Source organism: Solanum lycopersicum, chromosome 10 (genome assembly GCF_036512215.1).
Source record: "Solanum lycopersicum chromosome 10, SLM_r2.1".
Classification (NCBI taxonomy): Eukaryota; Viridiplantae; Streptophyta; class Magnoliopsida; order Solanales; family Solanaceae; genus Solanum; species Solanum lycopersicum.
Window position 1 is genome coordinate 10,339,164 of NC_090809.1, and position 19,778 is coordinate 10,358,941.

The following is a 19,778-nucleotide window of genomic DNA, read 5'->3' on the forward strand; positions in this document are numbered from 1 at the left end:
ACGATTTGAAAGAATCAAAAGCCACCTCGACACCGAATTATGAAGGTATCAAAATGCTCGAGAATAGAATTCGAGAGCGAATGTTGGAATACAGCTGAGTTTTTGACATAGAATCCGCCTACATATCCTTAAACCTTCGGAATCAGGCTGTGTGTAGTTCGACTCGATCGGTGGAAAAGGAAAACTATTATGCTAGCTAACCTTCGGTTTTGGACGAGTGACACATTAACGAGTATGAAAAGGAGGCTTCTAACCTCTAAACCATGAATATGGCGCGCTTCACACCCATAATTAAGAACTTACATGGACATAATTTCCAAAGCTCTTGGCGTATTGTCACTCAGATTGGAAACTTGCTCCCGATAAATCGAAACTTCTGGATGCGAGACTGAAACTGACGGGACTTAAAGGAAAACTCACATGCCTCGAGAGGGGTGGTTCGATCGTGGTGGAAGTCGCTCCTCTGCTCGCGTCCTAAGAGTGTGATATTCCTCTTTGGACTGTGTCCCAGTTCGCTGCTAAGAAAAAGTTCCACGTTGCGCTGCATCCCTTTTGATGTCGTCCGCACCTGTGGTTTTTGGAGAATTCATCCTTTTGGATGCTCTCGACAAAGACTGAGATAAAACTCGTCAGCTTAAAAATGCAATTAGGATGGGAGACAGTGTCTTTTTACCGTGTCGACACTTCATTGTTCTCCTCAAATCGACGTCGACTCGATCGGTCTGGCGTCCAGCAAATAAAGCTCATGCCTTGTGTTTTGCAATACAATCTTCAATGTACTCTTCAGTTGATGCTAAAATAAATAAATAAACTCTGATGCGATATTGATATTTCTTTTGTCGCCATCTTCGATGCTCTTCTTGATGTTTATTTTCCTTTTCTTTTCCTTTCTTTTTTTTTCAAAAATAAAGGATGCACTTGAGGCCGATGGATAAATATTGCTCTTGGGATACACGATTTCCCTTTCTTTATCCATGTATGTTCTCTTGCGGGGCATGAATATCTTCCCGCTATACATAAATTCCAGCGAGGTATGAAATCCTCTCGCAATATATAAATTTGACGAGGCATGAAATCTTCTCGTCGTGCATAAATTCAAGCGAGGTATAAAGTCTTCTCGCGATATATAAATTTGATGAGGCATGAAATCTTCTCGTCGTGCATAAATTCAAGCGAGGTATAAAGTCTTCTCGCGATGTATAAATTTGACGAGGCATGAAGTCTTCTCGTCGCGGATAAATTCAAGCGAGGTATAAAGTCTTCTCGCGATGTATAAAATTTTGACGAGGCATGAATTCTTCTCGTCGTGCATAATTGTTGATTCGCAATGCATGATTTCCGCGATGCATGATTTTCGCGATGCATGTTTTTCCACAATGCATGATTTCTGCGATGCATGAATTTCTGCAATGCATGATTTTCGCGATGCATGTTTTTCCGCAATGCATGATTTTCGCGATGCATGTTTTTCGCAATGCATGATTTTTGCGCAATGCATGATTTTTAGCGATGCATGATTTTTTGCAATGCGTGATTTTAAACGAGGCCTGGATAGCTCGATAATAGTCCAACTGTAACGAGGTGGATGGCTCGATAATGTTCCAACTGTAACGAGGTGGATGGCTCGATAATGTTCCACTGTAACGAGGTGGATGTCTCGATAATGTTCCAACTGTAACGAGGTGGATGGCTCGATAATGTTCCAACTTTAACGAGGTGGATGGCTCGATAATATTCCAACTGTAACGAGGTGGATGGCTCGATAATATTCTAACTGTAACAAGGTGGATGCTCGATAATATTCCAACTGTAACGAGGTGGATGCTCGATAATATTCCAACTGTAACGAGGTGGACGGCTCGATAATATTCCAACTGTAACGAGGTGGATGCTCGATAATATTCCAACTGTAACGAGGTGGATGCTCGATAATATTCCAACTGTAACGAGGTGGATGCTCGATAATATTCCAACTGTAACGAGGTGGATGCTCGATAATATTCCAACTGTAACGAGGTGGATGCTCGATAATATTCCAACTGTAACGAGGTGGATGCTCGATAATATTCCAACTATAACGAGGTGGACGGCTCGATAATATTCCAACTGTAACGAGGTGGATGCTCGATAATATTCCAACTGTAACGAGGTGGATGCTCGATAATATTCCATCTGATTCAGGAATAGAAACCTGAAATGGAAAAGCATATATACGAACCACTTATGGGGTGGATCGCCCAACAAACATATGCTAAAGTCTTTGATTGGCCAATCAAAACACATAATCCACTTATGGGGTGGATATCCAACAAATTAGAATTAAGACTCTGACATATTCAAGAAACGAAGTACGCCGAAATTGCTATGCGACAAACATACTAAATTGACGCTTATGCACGTCGCGACTATGATTCTGTTCTTTAAAAGAAAGAATTATTGAGGTGAATGACTTAATTCATTCACAGGAAAAATAAAGACACTCTCGTCTTCCTTGACAAACTCAGCAGAATTTGAGTTTGTTGCAGTCATTTTTAATCATTTATCGAAAACTTGTAACAATTCGATAATTTTGACTGTCAAGGAGATATTGGTCACCATCATCTCTCTGATGTGATGGACTCGGCGAATCCTTGCAACACTTCTAAGTTAGTGTCACTTTGACCATCTTCAAAATGATGTCGCTTCAATATACGACTTTATCAATACTATCACCTGCGAAGCTCGACACCAAACATTAGTACAATGATGAAGTAAAGAATAAAAGTAAAATTGAGGAACTAGATTGAGTCATTTGACTTATCCAGATTAGGCTGGGATGAGTCCAACGGTAACTTTGATCATGACTCATAACTAGGAATCCTCCTGCACCTTGTTTCTTGCAACTTTGGAAGAATCTATCAGTGTTCGGCCTCAATATTCCTGCAAGATAAAAAGAAACTTGTTTATCACTTGAGGCAATATAAAGCAATAGCGATAAAATGAGTTTGAAGATTTTCTAGATTTCGCTGATAAGTCCACGATGGGTGCAAATGACGCCCTTTGTCAGTCATGACAGCTTTGTGTAGCCATTTTGTGACTTCAATGTTCCTGCATCCAAAGAAAAATTCTTAGTTTGAAGGACTGATCTGTGTTGGTCTTGTCTCCATGCTCCTCCTTGCAGTCGGCTTACACGCTCGCCCGTCCTTTATGTGACATATTTGATGGAATTTTTGAGGACCCTCCTCAAAATTTGTCTCGGTCTACAATATATAAGAACTCTCATAACTTGCTCTGTTAACTTGGAGGTTGCTCATTCTGGAATTTTGAGGCCCCTCCTCAAAATTTGTCCCAATTTACCTCAATAAGTAACAAATGACATTTGTGGAATTTTTGAGATCATCTCAAAAATTCTGTCCCAGTTGCAAACTAGATTGTCGTAATTTTGAGATCCATCCAAGGCTAACTCCGTCGAATTTTGGTCTTCTGTTATGACTTGTTAAAGAAGTCCAACTTCAAATGAATTTTTGAGATCCTCTCAAAAATTCTGTCCCAGTTTCCATTATGAAGAGAAACGGAAATCCTTACTGGGTATATGACCGAGCCGTGGTGGCGCCTACGTATCCCATTGGAGCAGGAATCAGGTCAAACGTAGTTCCCCTCTCAAGGGTTAACCGAAATAGGAAGTTTTGATAATGAAACGACCGAGGCCGACATAGGCCGCCTACGTATCTCATTCTTGAGAATTCAGGTCGAACGTAGTTCAGACGAAGAAAAGTGCGAAACATTTTCAAAAGGAAGGTAACACAAAACTTCATATGTAAAATTTGGCCAATGTTGGGCATTCTTCTTCTCGACCTTTGATGATGAATATCTTCAAACAACTTAATTCAGAAATGTCTTGTACTCACTCTCGAGTATCCAATATGTCATCCATTCAAGTGGTTTCCTCGATATTGATCAAGTTGTTGTTGATCATGTTTTGTATCTTGTGCTTCAGAGTTGAACAATTCTCTGTGTCATGTCCAACGGCTCCTGAATGATAAGCACATCTGTGGTCAGCTCTGTAAAATTTTCCCAAAGGATTGGCTGGTCTTCCTTCTATAGGATAGAGCATACCCATTGCTTTCAACCTTTCATAAAGTTGAGTTTGAGACTCCTTTAATGGGGTAAATACCTTAGGGGCCTTCCTGAATTTGGGGCGAGGAAATTTTTCCTGACTGACATTATGGTTTTGATATTTCCGTTGAGAAGCTGACCTCGTATGAGTAGCCGTGATCATACTTACCTCCTCCACTTTTCCTTTTGATTTATCCATATCACTGATTCTAGCAGATTTTCCATTAGATCGCAATGCGGTAAGTCTGATGAGCTTTCTAGTGTTGAAACCATCTTCCAGAGCTTCTCCCACTTTGACAATCTCGACAAACTTTTATCCCATCATACACAACATTCTTTCATAGTACTCAGGCTCTTGAGTACGAATGAACATTTCGGTGATCTCACGCTCGGACATTGGAGGTTGAACTCTCACAGCCTCTTTTCTCCAACGAAAAGCGTACTCTCGATAATTTTCTGTAGACTTCTGTTTGATCTTCTCCAAGTAGTAGCGATCTGGGGCATCTTCTATGTTATGCCCAAATCTTTCCGTGAAATCCTTTGCGAGTGCATTCCAACTCTTCCATTGTTTCAGCTCCTGTGATGTAAGCCACTCCAGTGCTTCTCCACTTAGACTTCGACCGAAGAGACGCATCAATAATGCTTCATTTTGGCCAACTCCCACAAGTTGATCACAATAAACTTTCAGATGTGCTAGAGGATTTCCTGTTCCATTAAAAGTGACAAACTTTGGCACTTTGAACCCTTCTGGAAGGTCGAGATTCGGATGGATGCATAAGTCCTTATAGCTCAATCCATCAACTTCGGAAATATAGTGCAACTCCTTCATGGCTTTCCTAATATCTTCTTTCATATTCAGCTTGACTGCCTCTTCTTTTGACCTCCACTCTCTCTCTTGTTCCTTATAGTGATCAAGCTCGGAACAGTTGGCATAAGGTTCATTTGGAATTGGGATTTGGAAAGTAGTCTTCTGAGGTATGGGTGGAACAATGGAGGGATACTGGGTATTTTGAGTGGCTTGATAATTTTGGGGGAAAGTTTGAGGATCGACATTTTGGTTTTGAAGATGGGGGAAGGTTTGAGCATTGTCCGTATTTTGGTTTTGAGGGAGATGGAGGTTTTGAAGGTTAGTATTTTGTGGATGTTGTGGTGCTTGACACGATGTGGTGGCGTGACGGGGATTGGGGGTAGTTAAGTCAATGGTGGGAGGATTTTCAGTGGGGTTAGAGAGAAGGTTCTGAACCTGTTCCGTGCTTGGGGGAGGAAAGTGGAGTGGAGGTCTTCCATCTCTTGGAGGGTTGAAGGATGAAACTGGGTTAGACGAATCTTGCATTCTTTGCATTTCGACCCTCATTTCTGCAATTTGTTGCATCAACTGCATAATCAATTCATTTTTATCAGCGGCGACGGGTTGAGCCACGGCAACATCATTCATGTCAATCTCCTCATTGTTATCCCCCATTGTTGTCTTTTCCTTTTGCAAATTTGCGGGAAAGGAATCTTTAGGGGCCTTAGACCTTGTGAAATACAGATGATCAACCAACACAGATTAGTTTTAAATACCTGAAAAATGAAAAAACTCAAAAGACCAATATGTTAGTGTCTGGAGGTGGTAAATAATACAAGATATCACATATAGGTGAAAACACATAACAGTTGCTTTATCCGGAGATAAACCAACATAGAGAAATGATTAAATAGACAGAAATTTGTCTACTTGACTTTGGGATTTAGTAAATAAAAATGTCGACTTGAGTCGAGACAAAGTCGGCGGTATCTTTCATTACCGTACTTTGATTTTTGATTGAGATGTAACCCTAATTTCCTTGTAAGAGTCGAAAAAGATAAAATTTCTCAAAATTCTTTTGATGAATCTTTTTCTGATATGAGAGCAGTAATTTTTTTTTTGGGAAACTAAAGACTCGAAGAAATTTGGACGTACTTTTGATAGTGACTTGATATTTGTGCTTATGGGTTCTAAAAGTATTTGAAGAAAAATGAGCTAGAATATCTCCGGATAAAACAACATATTCACATAAGGAGTTATAAATATGGCGCGTTCTAAACAGATATGTGACCCTTTTCTGCCAAGGGTTGGCCTAGCGATTTGAGGGATGTATACGTCGTTTGAAAACCGTATACATCCTTCAAATTAAAACACATAAATATGAACGTCCGTTTAGGCCGTGGGCTGTTTTGGACTCAAGGCGGTCTTCTAATGGGCCCAACACGCCATGGGTATTGGGTCATCTTAGGCATATGCGCTATTGTCGGGATTTGGTTTAGCTCTATCTTAGTTTGACTAAGAGAGGGTTGTATTTAGAGTGGATTGGGTAACCCAAGCGGACTACTTGGGCTGGGACAATTAACGATCGTTGACTATCAAGTAGTCAACTACACTCGTCAGGGTGCCCCGAGAAAATTTTTGGTTAACGAACGACTGCGAACCCGCATAATCGTCCTTTAGAGGAAATGTAATAAGTGTCGTATAACGGAAGTATGTATGTTATGCATGCAACAGTTAAAATCTGAATAATCTAAACACTTAAACAATAAATCTCAAATAATCAAACACGTTAATCTTAAGGTTAGAATCCTCCAAATCCCCAGCGGAGTCGTCATTTCTGTTTTATCGAAAAAAGTGATTTTCGAAAAGAGTTTATTTTATTTAAAGGGTATTTTCGACTTTTTGGAGTCGCCACTTAATTTTTAAGAAAAAATCAAGAAAACTTATTTTCAGAACAACTAAACAGAAAATTGTTTTGAAAATTATTCTAAAGGTTCGGGATTCCTATTAGTGTCTTAGGAAGGTGTAAGGCACCTAAGACACTCCGTTAAATACGGTTTTTCGACGATCAACTTATTTGACTATTTTATTTATTATTTGCAAACTTGAAATTATTTTGAACTTATTAGAATATTACTTGGGCATATTTACAAGTTGAAATACTTAATTCTTTTAAAGTTAAACTTTTTAAATTTTAAATTCTAAATGAACTAGTGACTTTGAAACGTCTATTGTTTTAAAACTTAGTTTTAGCTTGATAAAATGGAAAGGCGTTTCAAAGGGGGTTTGGAGTTTTTCTAATCCTAAGCTAACGACATATAAACAAATGCACATAAGCAAGTAATAAAGAGAGAGAGAGAGAGAGAGAGAGATTTGGGTCCAAACTCGGATTCTGTTCGCCTTGACCGAGTTTTGGACCCACCTGTTTTTTGGGGTTTTCGACTCATTTACCTGTCCTAGTCTAAGCATACGAAATATAGAGAAAGTAAAGCGACAAGGGCTTATGCCCATTACAAAAATAAAAGTACAATACAAAATAAAGAAATTCAACGGGTCTCCTAATCCGCTTCTTCAAATTCTTCAATATTCATGGCATTTGACTCTCGCATGCTTGCTTTGACTGATGAAGGAATTGAGCCTTTACGGCTCTTCCGGAATGCAAGGAGAGAAGGGAGCCCCAAAGACAGGCTCGAGAGGAGTTTCCACATGCCACCAAAACCAAAAATAATGAGAATTGACATTTTTTAGACGAATAACCAAAATCAACAAAATACACAAGCGCAACAAGGACCTCTTCAAGCATAGTATTAATCGGATATTCACACGAACAGCAAAATCAATATTCAGCAATTTTGATGACAACTTTAAGGCAAAGAGTCATGAAAATGCATACTTGGAGAGCTGCTGGAATTAGATGCATTTTTAGAGAACTTTTGAAATTAGGCCCATACATTTGATAAACTACTGTTAAGATAAACTCGTATGCCAAATTAACTTAAGAGAAGGGAGGGATACGAACATCTTCTATGAATCAAACTTGCAGCCAACACAAACTCAGGCAGATTTGGTCAGAAACGGGAAGTAAATACCAGAAAATATTAGTGTAGCAAGGCTGTCATGATCGAAACTAGGGAGAAGAAGAGATTTCATTCACATTCGGCAAACACACATGGAAATTATTGTACCCTGAAAACCTCCCAACTTAAACAAACTAAAACTTAACAGAAGTCAAATTCGTTGAGACGCCAAAGCATGTCAACTAACATTCGAACAGCGGCTCCCAAAACAGAACGAAATATAGACCGACACGATAAGATTGGTTGTAAGGACACTATGACGAAACAAGAGAAACAGAGAGTAGCATAAACAAGTGAATGTAACGAAAATATCTACGGCATACGACATGTCTTGAACTCAAAACTAAACCATCAAATGCAATCTTCTACATTTATAACAAACAAGCCATGTAAACTCGATATTCGAATGGTTTAACATATTCGATCCAGAACAAACGAAAGACAGCATATGGCTTAACAGCAACTCACATAACGGTTCAAAATATCACCAGCAAACATTAACAATCACAGCTAAGAAACAGCGCATCGATACACACAGACGAAGGAGATTGGGAAGGAGATGGACGATACCTTTTCCGGGGCAGCAGAACCAAGACGAGAACGAGCAGGGGACGGAGACGACTTCCACACCAAGCGAAAAACACGAACACAGAATGGTGAAACGCGAGTCGCGGAATCGAACAGCTCGCTTATCCTAAACCTTTCTTTCAACGAACAGTAAAGCCAAGGACTTTCCCTCCTTTCATTTTTTTTTTCGAAAATCTTTTCCCCAACCTTTCAGAATTTTTCCATGAAAAATGTCAACCCCAAAAATTGCTAACCAAATTTCTAACTCCAAAAATCTCCCATCCCATTATTCTCCTACAGCGAAACACGAAGCAGAAGAGAACCAAAATGTTTTCAAGATTCTTCTTCTCAAAACTCGTCTTACCCTTTTTGTGATAGAACTCTCCAAATTTCGAGAAAATCCTCCAACCTCTAACTCCCCAAAACTCTAAAAGAATTCCAACCAAAGTTCCAATCTAAAACCGCTAACCGACAGAAAGGGAAGCCGAATCCCTTTTCTTTTCTTTTTTTTTTCAGAATTCCCCCCCCCCCCAAAATCTGAAGAGGAAGAAGGTTTAAATAGAAGATTCTCAGGGTTTTGGTTTTGGGGGGTGGGTGATACGATTTTCCGTCCATTCGAATTTGAAATTCGAATTCTCTCCCAAAAGCTGAAGAAATGCACGGAAAAGGGGAAAGGGAGGGTCGAGATGCGTTCGACGTCCTTGTGAGCTACGTGGCGCAATCTCGTTGCCAAGGACAACTTTTCAGCCTTCTAGACCTGCGCGAGAAACGACAAGGGAAGATGCAGGTTTCCGTTGTGGACTCTTTCCATCCACGCGCGATAAAGAGAACGAGAGGAAGACGAGACGCGTGAGGGAGAGAGAGGGTGTGGGCTGCTGGGAATCGAGAGCGAGTGTGGGCGTGAGGGAGACGCGTGTGGGGGGAGATACGAAGAGGGGGGTCGCGTTTTCTCTTTTGGGGCCTGTTGTTCTGCGTTTTTTTTTTTTTGGTTCTGGGAATGGGGGTCGCGTGGGGGAAAGGGTGGAGAAGAAGGGGAAAAGGGATGGGTCGGGTCGGCGGGTCAGGAGTTTGGGTCGGGTAGGATGGGTTGGGTTTTTTTAAAAAAAATTAAAGGGAGTGTTGGGCTGGTTTTAGGAAGAGAAGTGGGAGAATTGGGGACGTTTGGGCCTGAAGGGAACTTGGGCCTGGCTTGGAAGAGGAGGGGTGTGGGCTGATGGGGGAAATTGGGTTGGTTTAGAATATACACAAGATATACCGGCTATATACACCACTATGTAAACGTTAAATCGTTATATTTTTTGCAAAATTATAAAACTAATTAATTTAAATTATTTGGAAAATTTAGGAAGCTCGATAATTAATTTATACCGACGTGGGTCAAAATTGGGTGTCAACAAGTATCATCAACCAACGCTTTATTGATCCAGTTGAGTTTATTAAGAACTCAATTTCATCGACTTCGAGAACAAAATTGTGGTGAAAATAACATGATTGGCGTGTGGTTGAATGTACCCAACACAGTGGGTGAAAATCTGCAACAAAACTCAAGATCTCGACGAACGCTTTGATCCTCTCCTTTTTTTCTCCTCTTTTCTCTTCTTGAACTCTCAACCAAAACCCTAGGTGTATATTAGGATTATAAAATTGAACCTAATCATTTTAGTCCCCTGAAACCTTATTAAAAACAAATTAAATCTAATTGGGTAAGGAAAACACAAAAATACCCAACATTATTTGCAGGTAACTTTCCTTATTTGGACAACTCAACTTCAAAAGGACATATCTCCCTCATACGAGCTCGAAAATTAACTAACATGGTGGCGTTGGAAATATAATTTAAAGACCTTTCATTTGTTATCGTATGGGCCACCTAACTCATCCTATGCTGAAAGTTATGGTCGTTTGAAATTTATCCAAAACTTAGAAGAACTAACGAATGACTTGAATAAATTGTCTTTAATTATTTTTGGAAATTAAGTTATTATATCTAGTGACCTTAACACTTAGGAAAAATTTAAATTCCTTGGTAAAAACATACTCACTAAGAAGGATGGTTCAAGTCTTAGCTCAAAAAAATTTTGAGGTGTTACAAATACATCAAACTATAAACTACAAAAGAGTATGAAATACATGTCATCTCCTTCTTATCTTCATTAGTAGATAAACTCTAAATTGTACTCAACTTAAAGAATTTAACAAGCAGAATACTACCCACTTTTTAGTATTATTATATTGAACCTTTAAGTACTTTCTCATTGTACTGCTTCTAGGATAATGATAACATGTATGTCCAAAATTTTCTGTGTGGATTTGTATGTCTAAAACCTTTTAATTTTTATCTCTGTGGATTTGAATGTCTAAATTTTTCTTTGATGATCCAAAATCCTTCATTGCAAACGATTTTCTCAACTCCTTATTTAAATACTACAATTCTGGATGTATTTTTGTCAACAATCAACATATCGTCCATATAAATTAGTAAGATAATAAAATCATCATCAGAGAACTTCTGAAAGAATACACAATGATGTGAAGAAGTTTTTTTGTATCTGTAATTTCTAATGACGTATTCAAATTTCAAGTATCACTGCCTTTGAGTTTGTCTAAAGCTATACAAGTTCTTTCTCAATTTGTAGACATAGTTTTGTTTTTTACAAACCTTTAGGCTGCTCCATGTATTTATTCCATTTAACTCATAATTAAGAAAACCAGTCTTGACATCCATCTACTCAGCTTCTAAATTTAAACCCAATCATACGATCATATATAGAAGATATTTTTATAACTTTGCACCAAATTTATAGAACCATTAAGGATAGATCCTTATGTCACGTATAAATTTGAATAGCAACCACATTATATTCTCATTATTTTCTTCTTTCTTTCCTTCCTTCTCTAAGGTTTTGCTTCAACTTGTTGCAAAACCTTTTAATGTGTCCTTTTCTGGACACAACACCAATGAGCATTGAATAATTCTCCTAAGTTTCCTAAAACCAAAATCAACTCCAATTAGGGCTAAAATTCCAATCATTTTTCAAGTAGAACTGAAAACAAAAGTGAATAGAATTATGTCATGGACCTTTGGCTGGAGCAAACACTACAGCAAAAATAACTTTTAGCGATAATAAATAGATAAATTAATAAAGAGTGTTAAAGTATTTACCTGCATTAGTTAGGTGTCATTAAATCTAATGTCACTAAAGCATTTAGGGACATATACAAAAAGTGTTAATTGCCGCTAAAAATATAAATTTAGCGGCAATTGCTACTTTATTGCCGCTAAAGATCATTTTTGATATAGTGAAGGTTCATTGCCCAACAAAAAATTAAAGGGCATGAGGATCTTTACAGTTTGATTATAGTGTTTTAGTTTTCCTGATATAGGAATGGTTGTATGCCATCATGTCTTAAGCAATTTGTATCCTGACAGCATATTCAAAGAAACATTAAAAGATCATATATAATTCAAATTTTTTTCGTCAAATATATTATATATCAATCTAGGGGAGCAATAATTGAAACATCATATAACCTAGCAATTATGGTACTTTCTAGATACTATGATTTCTCTAATACAAAAAAATCAAAAGTCAATTTCTTACATGACCATGACCAAAAGAATTTTGTATATAGTTTGTATCTTTTCTTTACATAGACATGAACAAGATTAAGACTAAAATAAAATTAGACAATGTTAATTGTCTCTTCATCAAAGTAGCTCCATTGTTAGTAGAAGTATCAGATTCTAATAAAGCTTTATAACTAAAATTAGGGTTTGAACCATAAAGAGCTTGTATTCCCTTAATATCATCCATTTTCAAATCAACTTTCTTTTCTCTTGGCTTTAAACTAGGGAACATTACTGCTTCTTGAACTGAAGTATGTGCTAACCCTAACAAATGTCCAATCTCATGTGTAGCTACTGATTCTAAATCAATAGCTACATCTGATTTTTCTCTTTCAAAGTCCACTGCCCATGTCTCCGCCGCGTCTAGATGGAACCTACCAGTTTCTGGTGAAAATGCATGAGCTAAAACCCCTAGAACACCATCAAATGCCTCTCCATCTCCATGATCACCTTTGTAAAACCCTATTCTAATGTCTGCAAATCCGTAATCGTTGCTTCCCATGAATGTAACCGGTATTACCTGTTAAGACATATATAATTAAGCACTCCCTCTATTTTAAGTTGTTTGATTTATTTTGACTTGAATCTGAGTTTAAGAAAGTAAAGAATACTTTTGAATCTTGCAATTTAAATTAATGATAAGTCAGATGTACCAAAATGTCATTTAATTTTGTAATCTTAAATATGTCAATGTGGAAAGCTGATGAAATTAAAGAGTTGCCAAAGAGTAAAAAGTCATTCATTTTTTTTAACTGACTAAAAAATAAAGTAGGTTAACGAGATTGAAAGAGTATATATGTTACTAGTTAAATTTTCTACGCTTCACGCGGTGGTGAACTACATTAATATTCTAATTCTGAACATTTGATAATTTAAGTGTTTTTGAGAGGGTACAACACTACGATAAATTGTCAAAATATTTTATCCAGAGAAGAAATAAAATATTTTTTCAATCTTAAAATGAAAAAGATTTTATTCTAAGTATTTATGAATTTTGTTATTAATTCTTTATATATGTAATTGTCTCATTGTCTATATTTGTATTTTCAGAAAGTGATATAAATATTTTATTCATAAAGAAAGAGTTTTTCTCCTATTCAAAGCGTCTACATACATAATCTAAAGTATTATATATCTTATATAATTAGTTGTGTACTTGATAAGTTAAACAAAATATAAAAATTACATCTTTTGGAGTTCAATCAAATAACACATGTCTCTCAAATAATTTGGATTAAATGATGTCTCGTCAAGTCTCTTATTCAGAATACATTGTTGATGACATAGCCAAAAGTCATATTTTGTTTTTTATGTATTTTTTGGGGGGACTTTTAAACTAATGTTTATAAGTAGATAATTATTTCTTTAATATTTAATTAATATAGATTCATTCTACTTTAAGGGGTAATTTACTGTCTCCAACCCGATATTTGAATCACAAACATTTGATTACGGTTGAGTACAATACTTACTATCCCACTACACTCCTTTATTTTTTGGATGCTACTAATCGATTGAATGTCTTCATAAGATAAAAAGTTGAATAAACAATTCTCCGAGGTAGTGTGGAACCACCATAACTTTTGAACACTCAAAGTTTCTTCTTGGACATTCGATGAATCATTTAGCCACTGAAAACTTTATAGTCATTATTCTAATCTATATGACACCAATAGTTTAATGATTACATCAAACTCTTGATTAGCATATTCGTACTTCATATAATGATAAAAAGTATAAATATAAGCAGCTATTTTTAAAACATGTACTCAAAAATAAAATTAATCAGAAAATAATGACTGTAAATAACATACCATGATATGTAATAATAAAATGAAACATACAAGAAAAATTAAGCCCCTAAATGCACAATGTTCCCTTAAGGAAATATTTCATTCTAGTGCCCGAGTTTTAAAGGAATAGATCCTCTCACGACAGAACGACTATATTCACCAGCGTATTGATAGAAAAATAATGGTGTCAGCAAGTCACTCAATAGGAGCAAAGTACACGAATATTTAGTTGTGCAGAAGAAGAAAACGTTGAGAACTTTTCGTTGTTTTAAAATGAGAGGAAATCCCACTATTTATAGACAAAGAAGGTTAGTGTGAATAAATGTTTATTGTGCCTTATTAGAAAGGTCATGACTCTTTGAATAAGTCACAATCTTTCATAAAAGTCACAATCTTTAATAAAAGTAATAATTTTTCCTTAAAGTTGCAACCCTTCATAAAAGTCACAGCTTTTCATTAAAGTGGCAAATTTTCATAAAAGTTGCAACTCTTCGTAAAAGTCGCAATGTTTCATAAAGTCACAACGTTTCATGAAAGCGAAGGTTAATTTTGAAAATAAATAAGCTAAAAGAGAATCCTAGTTTATGGTGGCGCCACATATGCAGATTTAGGGTTCTCTTTTATATAAATATATGATTTCCAACAACTTATAAAACTTTTATATGAAATACTTATATACTAGTGCAATACGGTATAAGAGCATGTACAAACTTAAAGGTTTAAATTTGGGAACTTACATAAATATACTATACGAAGAAAATATTTACCATTTATAACTATAACATTTTTTTTACTTGATTACTTTTAGTACATTTATAATATGGGTTAATTACATATTACAGAGAACAATTTATTGGAACACATATAATACAAGCTTTTTGATAAATAATACATTTATTACACATTTTAATACACTAATAATACAATGTGTCAATTTCTTATCAAACAAATATAATATAATTTAAAACAATTATACTACATATATATTGCATACAGAATTTACTTTTAATACATACTATTGATTTATTATAGTATTGATATATATTGTTATATATGATACTAAACAAATAAAATATCGCTAAAATGAATAATTATTTATTAAAAGGTACATATTCAAAGTATTTTTTGCGCTATACCCAATAGCACTTCATGAAGCAACGACCCAACATATTTATGAAACATAGTCATCCTTTGGAAAAAAATTGCAACAACAATTTAGGAGGACTATGATGCATGTATAGCACAAACTAGAAGGATGATAATATGGTGTTCAACAAACTTCAAAAAAATGTTGTGTGTTGAGACAGTTATATATATACATTTTTTAACAACTTAAACTTTTAAATCAAATAGTCAGAGATTTGAATATTACCAATGCCCAATGGTTGAACGCGCGTTGAAAAGCATCCTTTATCTCCAACATGCTCAATGAACTTATTACATACTCTTTAGAGAATGCATAAGTTAATGTTATTGGTATACTTCTAGACCATCTTGGTCTGCCTGTGAAAAATGCATAGTTTCTCTTTGCATGCATGAATAATTGAGGCGTAGAATCGGATACGCCACATCTAGGTGAAATAATCTGAGAAACTGTATTTTCATCAAGTTTTCCAGTGACTAAAAGGCCCAACTTTTCTTGATATTTAATCAAGGCATGTTCTAAGTGATCATCAAATAAATCTGTGAAGTTCAAGTTATTATAATCCATCTTCATATATCCGAATCGATGAAAATATTTCTTGAGCTCAGAAATTCCATTGATTTTCTTGCCTTTTGTAGCATCCACAAAAATTTTAAACTTATGCCATGTGTAAGTTTGAATTTTATGATGATGGTTTGTGTGATTAATAGTTTTGGAGTGAAAAAATGTTGTTGTTCTAATAGAAAGGCATGGAGAGAAGAAGAGAAAAGAAGCAAGGAAGAAATTAAAGAAGATAGACATATTAATGAATTGTGAGGATTTGAGATATGGGAGAAGAAGCTTTGTTATAAAGGAAAGGTCAAATTTGTTATATTTATGTAATTACTTGCTATTCCTTCTTTTGTATCTGATTTTGATTTGATATGGAGATCGAAAAATAAAGATTTCTGAATCTTGTGATTTTAAATTAAAAATATGTAAAATATATCAAAACGTCATTTAATTTTGTTATAAACATATTTATAGAAAAAGTTGGAATAATATAAAATGAATTACATAATTGAACAAACAAATTAAAACCAGACACATTATACTTTTGTGTTTGTTAGTCTCTTTTTTCTTTTCTTAAGGTTTGATTTTGACTGTTAAAGGAAAAGGGGAATATGGTTGGTGAATCACTATCTTGCTTTTGGTTTTGTTATGCATTTAATTTTTTTATTTTTTATAGTATTAAAGTACTTAATATACACATTTGAACAGGTTAGTTGACATTTGTTTTAGATTAACAATTAATTTTATGTTATCGTCTCCATTTAAGGAGTTTTCTGAATGGACAGAGTAACACTAATTACGCTAGACTATACATTCATGTGGCTATCAGTCAGTGGTCCAATTAAAATAAACAAAATTCATTGGGTCAAAATATTAAAATTTGAAACGATGAAGGGTTTGTTTGATAGGAAGTTATTTACTTTCTAATATTTAATGGTAAAAAAATAATATCTTAAAACCACTTTTACACAAGAGATAAGGCACAAGTATGTTCTAGATTATGATTGAAATTTTATAGACACGTTTAATTAAATTAAGGTCCTATTACGTTCTTCGAACTCATTTTTTTTGTAATTTTCTACATAGCACATTCCGTATCTTCAGGTAGTTGAGGCCGTGAGAAATGACATGTACGCCAAAATGATGTATAAAATTACAAAAAAAAATAAATTAATTTGAGGATAATAGGATCTTAGTTTAGTTTAGATATATTTCTGAAACTTTTATCATAATTTAAAGGGATAATGCCAGAGTACCCCCTCAACCTATGCCCGAAATCTCAGAGACACACTTATACTATACTAAGGTCCTATTACCCCCCTGAACTTATTTTATTAATAATTTTTTACTCCTTTTTAGCTTACGTGGCACTATCTTGTGGGCCCAATGATGGTTGACTTTTTTTTTCGAACTAGTGCCACGTAGGCTAAAAAGGGGTAGAAAATTACATATAAAATAAGTTCAGGGGGGTAATAGGACCTTAGTATAGTATAAGTGTGTCTCTGGAATTTCGGGCATAGGTTGAGGGGGTACTTGGATATTTTCCCTAATTTAAAGGGTATTCATGTCTTATCCCTTTATATAAATGTTATGAGGTGAGATGGGGATAAAGATGGAGTTGAGGAGTTGGGGTATGTGGATGGACGGCGGTGATGGTGGGATGGTCGAGGGTGGGGATTGGAGGCATCAAGTGGATAAGGAAAAGACACTAAACTTGAATGTCATTTATAAAACGGAAAATGGTCTAAAATATTCTTGAAGTATTGAATGGTACAAAACTATCCTTCATTCACTTATTGGCTCTAAAATATCCTTGTTATCCACTTTTGGGTTCAAAATTGACCACTTATTTAATTGTTTAATATTTAAACTATTTAAATATTTTTTAAAAATATTTGGCGCTCCTATTGGATATAATTTATTTTTTTAGTATCATTTATAAATCAACTCACTATCCACCCATCACTAATTAAACCCCACCCAATTAATAAATCAACTCTAATATCAAAATCGCCCTAATCACTACAAAAACACGACAAAATTACAAATTCCTGAAAATAACATTCAGAATTATTTGAGTCTGAATTGAAACCCCAATTAAATTTAGGTTGAGTTGCTTATTTAGGAAGACACTTTCAATAGAATTCTCTTTCAAGCTTGAATTCAAATTTTATGATTAAAGGTAAAGAAGCAGTAGATACCAAATTAATTCATGCACATTTTTTAAAATATAATTATATAAATATTTTTTAAGTTTTAAATATTAAAACTTTAATATATTCTCTTTTTAAAAAGTTATCTATTAAGTAACATCACATAATTGAAATGAATGAATAATTAAGATGAACATAGTCAGACTTTTAAGTTTATCGGTAATTTTTAATGGCGAAATGGTATGGTGGACCCTTATACTTGTATCAGTTTGTATTTTGAACCCTTCTATTTATTCTTTTATCATCTAGACCCTTAAACTCAATCAAAATGAGACTTTTGAGTCCATCCAACAATGTGTGTAGCCCACTCTCCTTTATATAACCGACATGTAATATCCACGTCAGATATATTAATGTCACGTCATAATTATTTAATAACTATTTTTAAGATTATTAACCAAAATTATTTTAGAAAATGTAAAATAATAACATTTTAATTTATTATTGGCATTTCTATTTCTCCTTATTTTCACTATTTCACAACCAAAAGAAAGTCAACGCCGCCGGGTCATCGTCATTTTTGCTGGCGAAATCACATATACTTTTCCCCTAACCCGTCTTCATCTCAGATGCACACCATCACTTTCTTTCCTCCTCCAACCTCCACAGTAACAACATGCAGATGGATATTGGTGGCATTACTCCGATGATCTCCACTCCGATCATTTCTAGAATATTGTCATCATCCATTTTTTGATCGCCGACTGCTGGTGGGATTTAGGAGTGTTGAAGTTTTTCAAGGTTTGTTTGGAAAATGTTTGGAGAATCTCAACAGAAATAGAAATTTGGCGTAACTAGCCACCACAATTAGATCTGGTCACGCACGACCAGATCTGGCCAAAAACATTTTCGTAATTCAACGCCGACTACTATTTTCACACTCTAAATTGCCTATATATACAACTTCACACCAATATATGTCATGAAACTCATCGAAATTCACTCAAATTTTGCCTGAATTTTCTTGATTTATCAAAAAGATTGAAAAAGAAATGTTTAAGGGATTAGAAGGAGACTTGGAGGAGATTTCTTGAGTTATCGAAGAAGATCCAAAAATTGCAAGCGAAAAAAATTAGAAGAAGACAAGTTAAAGGGATTAGAAGAAGATTTTCTTGAGATAAAAATTCATCCAGAAATTGTTGTGAAAGATTGAAAATATGGAAGAAAAGAAAGTTAAAGTTGCCAGGAAAGCAATTAGCTTTGGGGAAGAAAAAATATATTTTTAACTATTTGTTTTTAAATTAAAAAAAATCTTTTCTAATTGTATTTCTTTAACGTAAAAAAATTGTTCACTCGCTTAAAATGCGTAATGTCACGCACTTTTGTCAATTCAACCATTTTAAAGATACATAAGCTTGGTCAATGGTCAAAGGATTTAGTAAATTATGTTTTATTGAGTTTGAAGGTCCACATGACCAAAGTGTAAGTATGAGGGTTCAGAATAAAAATTGATACAAGTATAAGGATCTACCACACTATTTTGTCATTTTTAATTAGACACTTGAATTATAATATGTTTTGATTGAGGAGTTGAATATATGATAATCTACTTCTATAGACATTTTCGCCTCAAACTTTTAAAACACTTATTGGCAATAGCTTTTATGTTGTTCCATTAGTAATAGGGCGGATTTATTAATTGGGTGTGACTTAATTAATAATGGATGGTAATAGATTGATTTATAAATTATATTAATAAGTTAAATTATAACAAATAGTTAACGTCATGTATTAAAAAATATTTAAATAGTTTAAATTTAAAATCATTAAATATGTGGTTAATTTTGAATTCAAAAGTAGATGACAAAGATATTTTGGAGTCAATAGCTGGATGAGAATGATATTTTGGAGGCAATAGGTGGATGAGTGGTAGTTTTATACCATTTTTGATACTTTAAGGATATTTTAGGCCGTTTTTTCGG

The 19,778-nt window shown here is 34.9% G+C and overlaps 1 protein-coding gene across 1 annotated transcript; it reads right to left on the bottom strand.

The window, feature by feature from the left end:
* Positions 1–12,071: 12,071 nt before the first annotated feature.
* On the bottom strand, positions 12,072–15,934 carry LOC101247669 (metalloendoproteinase 4-MMP). Its single transcript, XM_004248558.5, has 2 exons — positions 15,320–15,934; positions 12,072–12,674 (listed from the first exon to the last, which is right to left on the bottom strand). The coding sequence occupies exons 1-2, from the start codon at positions 15,890–15,892 to the stop codon at positions 12,174–12,176; spliced, it is 1,074 nt and encodes a 357-aa protein (XP_004248606.1). The 5' UTR covers positions 15,893–15,934; the 3' UTR covers positions 12,072–12,173.
* Positions 15,935–19,778: the final 3,844 nt, after the last annotated feature.

What these genes read in the sequence shown, in the direction of transcription:
- LOC101247669 (XM_004248558.5), bottom strand. Translation starts at nt 15,892, where the DNA reads ATGTCTATCTTCTTTAATTTCTTCCTTGCTTCTTTTCTCTTCTTCTCT. An exon ending in CGTTCAACCATTGGGCATTG is followed by an intron (nt 12,675 to 15,319) that starts GTAATATTCAAA and finishes ATGTCTTAACAG; the next exon opens with GTAATACCGGTTACATTCAT.